General features: G+C 38.6%; 1 protein-coding gene across 1 annotated transcript in view; it reads right to left on the minus strand.

The window, feature by feature from the left end:
* Slitrk1 (SLIT and NTRK like family member 1) overlaps window positions 1–14,986 on the minus strand; it is a 130,420-nt gene extending 115,434 nt beyond the window's left edge. Inside the window, exons 1-2 of the mRNA XM_021662257.2 lie at window positions 14,452–14,986; window positions 10,664–13,999 (exon numbers count right to left, since the gene is read on the minus strand). Coding sequence (XP_021517932.1) covers window positions 11,856–13,946 — 2,091 coding nt within the window. The 5' untranslated portion in view covers window positions 13,947–13,999; window positions 14,452–14,986 and the 3' untranslated portion in view covers window positions 10,664–11,855. Of the gene's footprint in view, window positions 14,000–14,451 lie in introns of the transcript that reaches the window.
* Window positions 14,987–15,523: the final 537 nt, after the last annotated feature.

Here is a 15,523-nt window from a genome sequence, read left to right on the forward strand (position 1 = left end):
CGTACCTTTGTACTATGTCTAACAGTAATAGCTGAGTTTCAACAGTACAAACATTAAAGGGAAATTCCTTTCAAATTACTTAGAGGATTCATTTCAAGTACAGTTTGATTATCAGAAATGTTAATTAGAATTAGAAAATGTTAATGAATGTGAGCTGGAGGAATGTAAAGATAAATGTTTCCACGAAGAAGTCAATTTTTTCCCAAACTTTGTTGCCCACCTACATTTTTTAAATGTAATTATTACAATTTATTAACTTTGTATCCCCTCTGTAGCCCTCTTTCTTATCTCTTCCTAGTCCCACCCTCCCTTCTCTCCCTATGCCCTTTCCCAAGTTCCCTGATTGGGAAGGCCCTCCTCCCCTTCTATCTGACCCTAACCTATTAGGTCTCATCAAGGTTGGCTGCATCATATTACTCTGTGGTCTGGCAGGGCTGCACCAGACAGAGGGAGGTGATCAAAGAGCAAGCCACTGAATTTAAGTCAAAGACAGCCCCTACTCCTCTTCCTGGGGAATGCACTTCAAAACTTAGAAGCCTATGGGCTTCCTCTGAGCAGGGGGTCTAGGTCCCCTCTATGCATGGTCCTTGGATCAAAAAATCTGAAGCCTGCCTGTTATGTAAAAGTCAAATAAGCTGTGCCTAACTAAACTTTGAGATAAATAGCACAATGGAGTGTAGAAGAAACAGCCACATTAGGGAGCTTTGTAAATGTACAGATAAAAGAACCACCTAAAACTGATTCCAATCAGTACTTCTACTCAGTAAATACAATATGATGTTTCTTATTTTTGTTTGTTAATGTTAAACTCCCTTTGCCAGAAAACTTTCCCTCTTTAAAAACAAACAAACAAAAATGGTGCAAGTATTTGATTGGTTTTAGTGAAAATAAAATAGATGCTTTATTCTCAAGACTAATTACCAAAAACCTTTTAAAATAATGTGATTAAACATGCCTATTTAGAATTTACTTATTTTACTTTTATATTATACGTAGTTTTTATGCTTCCTACCCATTTTTCCAGTGTAGTTGATTTTCAGAAAATATTTTACTTTGCTTATATTGCACACTGTGTACTTTTTCTGTATGAGTTGCATGTAACATAATTGCCTTTCAACTTTAACTAATTCTACCCTGATAGTATTATACACAAATAGTCATCACAAAAGAAAAATGTACAATTTTAGTGTTTTTTCTTCCCGCACTGCAGTCTGCATTCCCATGTTCTGCAAACCACACAAATACAACAAAAACAACAAAACAGGTGTGACCAATTAAACCCCAAAAGGTCAGACTCTGTAATGTAAAACCTGTTGCCTTTAGTTTTCTTTTGCTGTGAAAATGCAAATCTATGAAATGAGTTGAGGATGCAACAAGCAATTGTCTTAGAAAGCTGTTCTCTCTCTTGCAGCACAGAACATTAGACACATTCCTTGACCATCCATGTCTGTCTCAGTTACTACTGCTACTATGTTCTCAGACACCACCATCCATTCCCTAATTCCACAATAGCAGCTCTTCTTCACTCTGCTTGCAGTTTAGACTTTATTTTCACTCAAAGATCCATCATGACTATTTAAGCAAGGTACGTATCACTTGCAGGTTTAGACTTTCGATTACATGTTAAATAAAATCAATTTTTCTTTCTCTGGTTAATGACATATTATCTGGCTTCTGGTATTTCTTTGCTTGTCTGAATTTACATATGTATATGTCTTTGTCTATATTCCTCTCTTTGGGAAAGTCTTTCTATTCTTTAAATGTACTACCCTCATTTATACCTTAGTATGATTTATATTTCATGATTAATTCCCCAGGATCTCTCTAGTACTTTGTCTCCAATATCCATCAAATTTTTACCATTTCCTATTCTGTCTATCTCCAGGAAAAACTTTCTTAACTACCCTTAGAAAATGTCATCCGGGAGGAATATATAATGGCAGAGAAACACTTAAAGAAATGCTCAACTTCCATAGTCATCTGCGAAATACAAATCAAAACGACCCTGAGATTCCACCTCATACCCATCACAATGGCTAAGATAAAAAACTCCAGGGAGTATCAGTCTCAGAAAAGACCCTTTTGCCCTAAGGGGAGTAAAACCTTACCTGGCCACAGAGGAAGACAATGCAGCCAGTCCTGATGAGACCTGATCTGATAAGATCAGAGGGTAGGAGAGAAGGACCTATCCTATCAGTGGACTTGGGAAGGGGCATGGGAGGAGATGAGAGAGGGAGGGTGCTACAGCTGGAATACAAAGTGAATAAATTGTAATTAATAATAAATAAATAAATTTTTAAAACTTCAAGGAATGATACATTCTGGAGAGGTTGTGAAGAAAGTAGAGCCCTCCTCCATTGCTGGTGAGAATATAACCTTGTAAAACCACTTTGGAAATCATTCTGGCACTTTCTCAGAAAATTAGGAATAGTGCTACCTGAAGATCCAGGTATACCCGTCCTAGGCATATATCCAAAATATGCTCAAGTATACAACAGGGACATTTGCTCAACCATGCTCATTGTTTATTTGCAATAGCAAGAAGTTGGAAACAACCCAGATGCCCCTCAACTGAAGAATGGATGCAGAAAGTGTGTGACATTTACACAATGGAATACTACAAATAAAAACAAGGAAATCATGAAATTTGCAGGCAAATGGTGGGAACTAGAAAAGATCATCCTTAGTGAGGTAACCCAGAAGCAGAAAGACACATATGGTATATGCTAACTTATAAGTGGTCATTAGACATATAATATAGGATAAACTTACTAAAGTCTATAATGCTAAAGAAGCTAAACAACAAAGAGGACCCTAGAGAAGAGGCTGAAACCTCACCCAGAAAGGCAAACAGGATACACATCAGAAGTAGAAGACAAGAATAAGACAGGGACCTTCCACAAAGGACCTCTGAAGGACTCTACCCATTAGGATGTTGAAGGAGATACTGCGACTCATAGCCGAATTTTGGGTAGAATGCCAGAAACCTATGGAAGAATTGGGAGATAGAGAGAACTGGAGGGACAGGAACTCCAGAAGGAGAACAACAGAGCAAAAAAAAAAAAAAAAAAAAAACCCTGGTCTGATCGGGTCCTGCAGAGACAGATATTCCAACCAAGGATCATGCATGCATGGAGAGGACTAGACCTTCTGCTCAGAGGAATCCCATAGGCTACTCAGTTTCCAAGTGGGTTCCTTAGTAGAGGGGGAGGGTGACATGAACTCTGACATGAACTCAGTGCCTGGCTCTTTGATCACGTCCTCCTGGAGGTGCAGCCTTGCCTGGCCACAGAGGAAGGTGATGCAAACAGTCTTGATGGGCTAGGGTCACATGGAAGGGGAGGAGGACTTCCCCTATCAGTAGACTATGGAAGTGGCCCAGGGGGAGAAGAGGGAGGGTGGATGGGACTGGGAGTAGAGGAGGAAAGAAGCTACAGGTGAGATAAAAAGTGGATTATTGTAATAAATAAATTTATAAACTAAAAAATTTAAAAGTACAACTTAAAAATAAAAGAAAATGTATTCAGCTTCTTCACTAATGTTCTTTGTCACTGTCATTTATCATTTAAACTCCTCATTTTCAATATATACTCTACAGTTTTTCATTAAATGTAACTTCACATGGCCAAAAATCTTCAGTCTTTAAGTTAGTTTTATGGTCACTTTTTGAAAATTTGCTTTAATAAATTGTCAATAAAACCTGTTGAATAGATGAAATATATTATCATCTCCCAGACTTTTCTTCTTTTTCATACTGAACCTGTATCTATCTTAAAATTACATTATGTTACCTACTTACAAAGTCTTACAAATTGGGCATACATCACTTTATTATTCCAAGAAACCAACTTTATTATAAATGCTCCTGTACATATTTCTGCATCATGCTTAAAATGTCAATATTAACACAGATTGAAATGTCCCTTCTTAATAGATACCATACTATTTAATATACTCAGAACTGTGAAATTTCATGTATGAAAATGTAAAGTTTGTTTCCACTTATCAATTAGGTATTAGATGTTTAAACAGATAATTTAATAAGCACAATGTGAGCTAACTTTGTAAAATGTTTGTATTGCCTAAAGGTTGAGATGTATTGGACAGGCTTCTGTTCAAAAAAATAACATTCAAAGTTGATCTCACCTGACATTCTTTTTACCATGTGCTATAAATTTTGAGGTATATTTGAATTCCATATAATGAAACTGAATTCTTAAGGCTTATTGGAGTATCAACTATTAATGTGTTAGTTTTAAGACTCATTAATCATGAGGCTCGTGATACAACATCATGAATTGCAATACCCTATTCACAGAGTCTCGAGGCTGGTATTAATATCTGACTCATCTACGTATCAGTGTCATCCACACAATCAAGGTTTTGCTGAAAATGAAAAATGAAATAGCATTTCATGACCAATACATTAAGGGTTATCTCTCTTATTGAAGCCTAAATGAGTTATTGGGGAAAAAAATTCATCAAAATCTTAGAGGAACTAAAACCACTAAACATGTTAGTAATTTCAATCCCTTTGACCCAATGTGATACACATTTAAGTCAATGCGCAGCCATTACTTAGAAACTTGAGGAAAGATGCCAGCACTTAAAGTTGATTCAGTGATGACAAGTCCATACTAAATCATCCAACAAACAAGCTAACAAAATTACCAACGTCAAGTAAGCGCAATGAATTTAAGTTCATTGGATTCATATTTGAGTCACATTTGCTACAAAAATTAGCCAACTGAAATCAACACATTATTTTAAATAGTATTTTATGCTTTCATAACAAATTTAATTTTACTGATTCAGGATCACATATTTATACAAATCAGTTATTTTGCAAAACGCGAGCTGTCTGGATGAAAAGGAATGGATGATAATGCAGTACAAAGCTGCAGGCATCTTTTTACTCAGCCATTAATTTATAATCCTATTTGTGTGAGTAGTAATCATTTCTTTGCATGCACATTAAATATTCAAATTATATATGGATTACAACTGTGTGGATTTCTTTCTCATTTCATAAATAGCTTTGAAATGTTGAAATAGTAATAAATACAAAAACAAGCAAAACATAAATATTTTCATGAAATGTGGACAGAACAATGGTTAATGATGATCTTTCTCCTCTCACATATTCTTCTAGGTAACCATCACTATTTCTTTAATAATAGATATGCCATGTGCAATGAATCATTTGTATCCGAGGCTCTTCCATTTTTCACTATATATTAAATTTCATTATCAGTATGTTGTAGCCAAGCATGTTTTCTTCCTCTACTAGTTTACCAAGAAAAGAAAAAGAGCAAAGAGAACAAGACATGAAAGTAAGCAAATACATAGCTTTGCTTACGGTGCCCTGACTTTTCAACCATTGGACTTGAGCAACTGCAAGTTACAGCTAAATATTTGAAAATTAAATTCTATTAAATAAAAAATAGAATAAAAATCTTTGGCTTTAAAGTATATTTCTAAATGTGTATACAACTTTATATTAAACTTCCTGCATTTTTCACATGGAAGTTATACATACTTAATGAAGAGTTCCTTAATGATTATTTCTAAACTAATAATATGATTTCTTATTTTTTCCCAAATACTATAATTTGGAAACTTATCTGTCATTTACCTAAGGTTAAAAAAATTATTCCTTCAAAATTATTAATCAGAAAACCCTAAATAGAGGTATATACTGTGGAAATTATTTGTACAATGAAAATTTCATTCAAAACATTGTTTTGATACTTTAATTTAGTACATAATAGTGGATAAAATTGATTTCAATAGCTTATGGCCTAAATGATTAAAGCAACATAAAATGCTCTACTAGTGTTACACACTGCCAGCGATGTATTATATTTTTATTCCAATAATGCATGTATTTTATCCTCATACGGCAGAGACTCCTTAAGACTAGAATCATCTATTAAACTTTTTAAATTTATTTATTTTTATTAATTACAGTTTATTCACTTTGTATCCCAGCTGTAGCACCTCCCTCATCTTCTCCCAATCCCACCCTCCCTCTCTCAACTCCTCCCAGGCCCCTCTCCAAGTCCACTGATAGGGGAGGTCCTCCTCTCTTTCCATCTGACCATAGCCTATCAGGTTTCATCAGGACTGGCTGCCATGTCCTCCTCTGTGGCCCGGAGGCTGCTCCCCATTAAAGTAATAAGCAACACTACAGTTTTCTCTAGGAAAATCCAACCAATACAGAACTTAAAATATGTATTTTCAAATTTATATTCACTTTAGCTGTAGAAATCAGCAAGAAATGTAAGGCTTCACTGTCAGTAAGGCAGTGTAAGCATCCTCAACAACCACATAGGCACCATACATGGTAAGGCATGTTCTTAACTCAGCACTTGAAGACGGAAAAGGGAGAACCGTGGCCTCCTGCTACCACCTGTTTTAGTAACAGTGAGTCACCCTGTCTCAAAAGATCCTGTGCAATGAGGGTCTCTGCCTCAAGGAGGTCAGTTGGAGAAGGAATTGAAGAAGATACCTGACATCATCTTGAGGATTCTACATGCTCACACATGCAACTGTACTGCCTTCAGACATGAATGAGCACTTGCACATGGGCACGGGCGCGCGCGCACACACACACACACACACACACACACACAGTTTCATCTGTGACAAATGCCTTTATTGCCTGCCTCATGTGAATCTGAGGCAGGACAATAACTTGAACACAGGACTTCAACACCAACCATAACAATATCAAATAAAATGTTTCTGTAACGAACATGTGCAGACCGTTTTGTCATGACTTACAAAACAACAGATACTGACAGTTATGTGTGGATTACTTACACAATATTAGATTTTAAACGTGATTTACAGATGACACTTTGGGTAGATAAGCTTCGGCTCTATTCAAAACCTTTACCATTTTACGCGAGACTTGAGGATCTACATATTTTGGAAGATGTGGGAATGAATCTGTTAAGATACCAATAGCATCTACTCAGCCAAAACTGTTAACTTGTTGCTTTTGTTTAAGAAGTAAACATATTTGAAACTGTTAAAGCACTCTTCACCCAACTTTGTAAGAATCAAAACTGAAATTCAACTCTGTGTCAAAAGTCTAATCAATCTGTTTTAAAAGTAAATGGAATAATAGAAATTAAAGTCTAAACCAATAAACACAACTTGTCATTCTATTCTAGTGAAAAGTTTCCACTGAGCTTTCAAGATTTAAAGAAATTCCAAGAAGATGTCTTCAGAGGCCCATTTCATTTAAAAAGTATAATTCTTGGACACTTAACTCATTATTACCTTGACTTCTCCAGTTTTATTTTTGAAATCCAATCAAATTTTGATAGCACATGGCAGGGTTAACACATATTTGTTTCTGTATGTCTATGCCTGTAGTAGGTGTTGTCACTGAATCAAGTTAATGGTGTCACTTTAAGTTTCCATACCCACCAGAAAACTTATTATCCCGTATGTGAGTTTTTTAATACAGCTTTTAGCAAGAATGACAGGAAGAAAGGTAATATTTGATTGAGTTAGCCATCTTCCTTTAGTTCAACTGTTTAGAATAAAGTTTACATTAAATAGTTCAATACACATTTCCTGAATTTACTGATATCATATTGAATCCAGCTGTCAAAAATACAGCAGATTACACTTTGAATAAAAGCAAAGATAAACCAAATTTCAATTAATGCTGAAATTAAATTGTTAGCATAATTAACATTACCATTTTCTTCAAGTAAACACCCCAAATAAAAATATGTGCTAACTAGCATACCAAAGTGGTGAAATAGAATCCACTATGTTTAACATTCCACAATCCTATTACCAACACACACTTCCACCTTAACCCTTGCAAATTCATCATTACCCTCTTTTTTCCAAGTAAGGCTTATTAAAACTATTAGAGCCCAAATAACGTATTTTCTTTAGAATGACCAGAATAATTTTGCTACTTACTGAAGTTGCTTGCAATTCTAACTACACCCAGTACAAATACTGTTAGGAAAAGAAACTATATTGCATTAATATTAAAACTGTTATCCAAGCTTCTTCCTATATAAACATGCAAAATTATTAGCAATAAATAAATATCTGTAGCAGCAGCTTAAGTTCTACCATGCTCTTAACTACCTTAGAAAACACAGAAGCTTAAAGTCTCCTAAACACAATTTATCAGCATAAGATGTTCTGGCTAGTTTTCTTTTCCTTCTCATTTATTACAGCTGAAAACTCTTTATCCCATTGTGATTAATTAAAATATGATTTAATTAGAAATAGTATATTTAAACTAGGATTGTAAAAATTAGTCATGTGAGCATTTTGTGTAAAGTAACATCAAATGATTCTGAGCACTTCCAATGAAACATATATGGGAAATCAGATACATTATATGCCCTGTTTTACTCACATGTAGTTCTATGAAACACATATACTAAATTTAACTACATAAATTAAGTTGTGGTAAAGACACTTTATTAAAGTTAATAAAGCACAGTTACTCATAATAATAAAATATTATATGAATATATTCATAAGGCATTTTCTATAGGTTTTCATGAATATTATTAATTATTAATATCCTGGCATCTTTGATGAGATTGGAATCAATGTAAATATAACTAATATTCAGTGGTGTGAATACATATCATACGACGCACTCATCTTTTTCCTTATGTATTTTCTTTAATTCCATGAAAGAGAACTACAAATTGAGCTGTGTTGAATTTGAGAAAAGGTAATTTTCTTCTAGATACACTAAAAAGATAAAGGACCAACACTATTACAATCAGGAAGTTGTTACCTCATTCCCAATCTGCTTTATAGTACTATGTTTATACTTTGCATTCTAATAATTTTTAAGAGGTTGATATAATGATTGATCCAAATAAAAATGAGGTTTTGAAATTAAATGTCATTCTACTTTTTACCATATATAACTCAAGTTACTATGCATTGTTATTCAGACTCACTTGCCTTATCTGTATAATGGAAACAGTAATATTTTAGAAAATCATCCTGTGATCTTGAAAGTTAAATAAGTGTTTAAGCTAGCATGTCTACTATACAAATTCTCTAAAAATAGAAATTATGGAAAGTATTAAAGTATTATTCTGACCATTTGACTGCTTTAACTTGACTTTTACATAGTAATTTCAGTTTACTTAAAGAAAATGTTCTCTGTGCACACCTTTTATGACAGATTCCTTTTTCTTGACCTTTCAGAACCATTTATGCGTTTTAAAACTCACTACTATGCTTCAGTAAATATTTCTCAATAAATGCCACCTTTCATGGGAGACATTTCTAAGTCTGTTTTCTTCTTCTTCTTCTTCTTCTTCTTCTTCTTCTTCTTCTTCTTCTTCTTTTTCTTCTTCTTCTTCTTCTTCTTCTTCTTCTTTTTCTTCTTCTTCTTCTTCTTCTTCTTCTTTTCTTTCTTAAGGTCAAAGGAAAGATGAACCATTTCCTTCCCATTTTTCCACCATGAACAACTCTGCTGGTTTCTTACTAAAACTCGTATTTCTTTCCATAAAATATTCAAGCTTTCATATAAAAAAACAACTGATAAGCTATAACCATTACCAATTGTCAGAAGACAATCATTTTCTGTTTTATCATTATAAAATGCAGTCCACAAACAAAAGAATCAAGAAAAAAAAAGTAACAGATGCCCTTAGAAAAAGTCGTAGTATATAATAAAGATATTTATTTTAAAATTGTTAAAATAAATAATAAGTATTCCAGAACATGACTGTTCTAGAAAATTATTTCCGTTTATGATATGAATTCTAATTGGCAAATAGTGCTCCTTAGGGTTTTCACTGAGTTAGCTTTTAATCCTGCAATTTAAGCCTGTGGTCTACTGTCTTTTGCCATACTTCTCAAGGGTGGATATGTGTTGGAATGCAGACCCCATCAATATGTGTGGTTTGTAATCTAACTGCTGATAAAACAGACTTGCTTAAAATTCCCTCAGGCATGTGATTCAGACCAGAATTACATTGGTCTGTAAAATTCGAACAGTTCACTGCTTTCCCTTGGTAATTATTGAGCCATAACCAGAAATTGAGATGATAAGAGTGAAACACTTTTTGAGGATAATGATTGATTTCCACAAAGATGAGTTCTTCAACAATTTTCAATATGTAGTTGCTGGGGCGGGAGGGTGGGTGGCCACTAATTAGTTTTTACCGTTTTCAGCAGATGTTGAATTCAAAATGCCAGCAGCATCTCAAACACCAGTCATTAGGGCTGTCTTTCATGAAAGAGTGCTGACCAATGAAATCTCCCTCTGTTTAATGAGACCAATCTAGACAGAGTCAATTAAATCAAATCTATCCTAACATCTCCAATATATCTGCAGTGTGGGCAGCACACAAAACCAGCAGCAAGGGATTTCCAGTATTAATAAAGGAATTTGCTGCCGCATTAGGGGAGGGGGAAGGGAAAGAAGAGTGTTAGGTTAAGTCCATTCTTATGGACCGTGGAAGAGCAGTAAAGTCAAGGCAGAGTTGAGAGACGGTGTGGAGAGGAGCTAGTGAATGACTAATCGCTAGGTGATTAAAGAGAGAGCCTTTCCATAGCTCCAGAAGGGACCCACCCCCAACACCCCCTCCCCCACCCCTTCCACCGTAAGTCCAAATAGAAAGCTGGAAAAATGTAAGGACCCAGATTTGAAAACATTTTCACTTTAATACTGAAAAAATATGCCATTATAAAATCCTCGAATAGAATTAGTAAGTTTCACGTGCTTCCTCGCTTCTTTGTTCCTACTTTATAAGTAAGATTTATACCAGCACACAATTGCTACCATAGGATCGCAGCCTAAGTAAGCACTAGAGTGACATTAATTGGTCATGCTTAACTGCCCCAGAATCTTTTTTTTTCTTAAATAATTACACTGGTACTATAATAGAAATCATGGGTACTTATTTTACATTCAGATGGAAGGCATTATTGGATATGTATAGAAAAATATTCCCCCTCAGAAACTAAAATTAAATCAAACATTACCATCAAAATAAAAGAACCCAAAAGAACCCTTAAAAACTTTGCTCAACAAAATACATTGTTAACTCATAAAATGGACTGATGACTGGCCATGCAAATGTCTTAAATAAAACCTTTACATTTTTTTCACTGTAAACATACGTTCTGAACTGCCTACCAATCACAAATAATGGCGGAATGGCACTTTCTGATTATACTGTATTTTTTTTATAGAAAGTTTGATACGATGGGACTTATCAGGTAAAAGGATGGGCGCTGTGACGCTGTCTCCAGTCGCAGTGGGGAGCTGGGGTTGGGGGAACAGAGTCCCTGGAGCGTGTGGATTCCATGCGAGCCATGCAGCACTTTTTGTGTTTTTTGTTCTTGTCAAGAGTCAAAGTTATTTATTTACAATACATTCATGCCTTCGTGCAACTGCTCATCCCTGCATAACAGACAGGGAGCCATCTTCGGGCTATCCACAGGGGAAAAATAGATATCTATTTCTCTATATAGCTGTGATATATGTATATATGTATAGAGACACTGCAGCCAGTCCCGAGAGACCTTTGGCCCTTAGCAAGGGCGCTCAATTCTTCTGGCAGGCCCCATGCTGGGCTTTCCATCAAAAGGAGCTCAGGGCAAAGAGCTAGCTAGCTGCATTCGCAGCTCCACAGTCTGCTCTTTGTTTTCAGATGGGAGCTTAGGGCCAGAGCCTCTTAGTTGAGTGAGTTCATAGTTATTTATTTACTTATGTCCATCGGGGCATGTGACACCCTAGATCTGGGTCAATGCTCTCCTACTCCCCCCGCGATGCTGGCAGCAGGAGAGGATGTATCGCCTTCCTGCACTCCTCGCCATTTAGGGTCTAGGGTTTAGTCTGAAAGGGAGTGAGAGCCGCAATCATACACCCGATGGGACCCATCTGCATTGTAAGGCCCATTGTGCCAGTAGGAAGAGTCACAGACTGTCTGTAGGGAATTAATTTCGGACGCAGAGGAATTGGCATCCCTCCTCTTGGACCGCTTTCGGTTCCTCAGGATAAACACGAGCATGCCCACCACGGTGAAGGCGGAGGTGACGAACACCAGCAGCAGTCCCGGGACCAACACGGAGATGGACACCCTGCTGGTGTCTAGGTAGGAGTTGGAGTGTGTCCCGGTCTCCGCCAACCCAGTGCTGTTTTTACTGTGCGAAGTTAACGTGGGCGAGATCCTGGCGTACAGCTGGGGGCAGATCTCGTCATTGGAGAGCAGCATGAAATCCTTCCTGAAGAAGTTCACCGGAGTCTCACACTTGAGGTCGCTCATCAGCACCTCGGAGCCCAGACGTTCTGCCCATTGCTTGAAAGGCACAATGGTGCAGGAGCACTCCCAGGGGTTCCCGTGCAGGTCTATCTGGATGATGGAGGTTAACTGGTCCAGCACCCCTGCCACTGGGAGGTACATGAAGTAATTATTGTGCAGGCTGAGCTTAGACAGGGAGACCCCAGCAAAAACGTCCACGGGGAGGGACCTCAGCAAGTTGTTGTTGAGAATAAGAATCCTCAGCTTGGGCATGGCATTAAAAGTACCGGGGAGAATGAGCTGAATCGCGTTGTACTCCACGTTCAGATACTCTAGGTTCTGCAGCCCAGCGAATTTCTCCCGGGACAGCGTGTCCAGATAGTTGCTATCCATGTACAGCCACCTGAGGTCCAAAAGGTTTCTGAAAGTGTTGTTCTCTATGTTTGCGATGTTGTTGTTACCCAGATCCAACAGGATGAGGTTCTTGTAATCCGCAAAGTGTGATTTTCGGATGCTGTGGATCTTGTTATCTCGAAGGAAAAGCTCCTGCACGTTGGAAAGCTTAGGCTTCAAATCAGCCAAGCTGCTCACGTTTCTGTTGTTACAGTTCATCTTTAAGCCTGAGCCCGGGATGTGGTCACAGCTGCAGCCCCCGGGGCAGGGCAAGCCGTGCCCTGGGGGTTTGTTTCTGGCGCTCCCAGTTGCTATCGGTGGCGTGGGTTTGATTTTGAGCTGCCAGTTGCCCGGGATCTTTGTACCTCCATTTGGAACAGCCCCTGGAGTAGCATGCTCTTCTTGCCCGTTTGTCTTGAAAGGAGTTGGCAGGGGGCCAGGGGCGAAGGTCTCTTCCTGGGCTGGGGGCGCCGGAAGACTAGAATCCACTCGATTTTTCAAAGGACACAGGTCCTGTTCAGTGGTTTCATTGAGGTCTTTACCCTGTAGCCTGGTGGGGGCTTCGCAGACCACTCGCCCGATCAGGGCGTTTTTGGGAATGTTCTCCAGCCATTCCTTCAGGGAGAGCAGATCGCAGGTGCAGTCCCAAGGGTTATCCTCTAGCAGGATCTCAGCAATGCCGGGGATCTGCTCCAAGACCTCCTCATAGGGCAGTGTTTTCAGCCTGTTTCCCCGGAGGTCGAGGTGGGTGATGGGCACATACTGGAATACATTGGCAGGTAGGGTGCTGATGAGATTGTCGTTTAAAATGAGAACTTCCAACTTGTTCAAGTCCTGGAAGGCCCCCGGGTCTATATCCCGTAATAAATTAAAATCAGCCTGGAGGTATTCCAGATCGTCCAGCCCCAAAAAAGTCTGCTTTCGGAAAGACTTGATCTTGTTGTTGTTGATATGCAGCCGCTTCACCAGCTGCAGCCCCAGAAAAGCCCCCGGAACGATTTCATGCAAGCCATTGTTTTCCATATGCAAACTAACCGCATTATAAAAGTTAGCGAACTCATTAGGGAAAAGTCGAGTGAGGGAATTGCCATGCAGAAATAAATGGTAGAACTGGGAAGTAGGGGCGGCGAAGCGCTGCAGACTCGTGAAGCCCTTTTTCTCACAGTCTACGTGTAAATCTCCTTCTATCTCATTGCAAGAACAGATCTTCTCTTTACAAACGTCCCCTGTAACGTTTCCAGCGGCAAAACAAAGAGACGTCTCCAGCAACAGAATCCAAAGCAGCATTTTTAAAGCGAGCAATTCATCCCAGATCTCATCACAAAGTAACAGCAACCATCCTGCTCGCCACAGACACAATTCAAGTTCATTTAGTGCTCCAATGTCCGATCCCAGAGAAAGAGAAAAAAGGGTTTGGGGGGGTGGGGGTGGATTCCTTCCTCCCTAACCCCCCCGTACTGCAATAGCCCAGACGCCAGTCAATAATTACATCCACAAACTATCCAAGCACATAGTGCAAGGCAAGCAGAAAAAGGGGGGTGGAAAGTAGAGGAAAAGGAGAGACAGAGAGAAAGCAAACTACTCCCCTCAACCCTTTAAAAATAACCAAAATAAGTTAAATATATACCTGTAATATTAAAAGGAAACGCACGCGTACAGAATCGTGTTTAGAGATCCTCGCTAACCAGGAAAGGAACAATGCTAGCAATTAGAAGCAAGTGCATGTTAGAAACAAGCAGGTTTGCAGCGTAGTACAGGCGCACTGCCTGTGATGGCTGTGCGTCGGACTGACCTTGCCTCTCTGATACAAAGCAGGGCTTTCGGCGGCTTCAGTGGTCCAGGCAGCTGGAGGAGTTCTTGTCTTGGTCGCCGGTTGCCCAGGAGTACCCCCGAGGTGCTGTCCAGGGCCCCCGGTGCTGAAATCACGCCCGCCCAAAAGACTCACACTGCCCAGCCAATGGCGCTGGAAAATTTCCGCAACCGCTGCGTTTTGTGGATGTCCATCCTGTTCCTTTTCTCCCCTTAGGTCGTCTTCAGCTCTCTCTCTCTCTTTTTTTTTTTCTTTTCTTTTTTTCTGTGCTTCGGCCGGCTCTTACTAGCTCTTCTTTGCTTGTTCTCCTTCTCTTTCTTCTGCTCTTTCGGAATTACGTGGAGGGGGGAGGAGAGAGGGGGAGCGAGTTGTCTGAGGGAGGAAGAGAGCGCGAGAAAGGGGAGGAGGGGGGAGTTGCTAAGAAGCTCTGCTGGTTCCAGCCTGGTGCACTCTGAAAGATCTGACACCCTCTGCTGATCTGCAGTAGCAAAAATCCATCTGGTGAGGGAATGCTGAAAGAAAAAAAAAATCCACGTATAGGGCAAGCGTTAAAAACGTGTGTATTAAAAGCTGTCGGTCTACATAGAAGCTTATTTTAAATTGATTAATTCTTTTTGCGTGCTAGAAACTTTACCCTTTCCTTTCCTTAAAGACCTCATAGCCCCCGTGAGCTCTAGCGTTCCGAAAGCAAGGCTTTTAAAACATTTATTTCCCAATGGCTTGAATAAAATTAGTGTCAGGGTGTCAAGCGAACGGCAATTTGAGGTAATTATATTGCACGCCATTTTCATCGGTGCTTTAAATGTGTTTCTGCCTTCTCTGCGGTACAGCGTTTTATACCGTTTGATGCCTTTGGAACCTCTATTTTATTTTTGCACATAGAAAGTGGCTATTCTGAATATGAATACATATATGTATATATATTACATAATATCCCAACTTGGTAGAGAATATTTGTTTCCAGGTATATAACTGAGGCATATACTTTTCCATTTTAAAGTTGTTATAGAATTTCAGTCAATTTGGTCATAGAGGGTTAGGTTTTTCTGATGGT

This window comes from Meriones unguiculatus, chromosome 9, assembly GCF_030254825.1.
Source record: "Meriones unguiculatus strain TT.TT164.6M chromosome 9, Bangor_MerUng_6.1, whole genome shotgun sequence".
NCBI classification, from domain to species: domain Eukaryota; kingdom Metazoa; phylum Chordata; class Mammalia; order Rodentia; family Muridae; genus Meriones; species Meriones unguiculatus.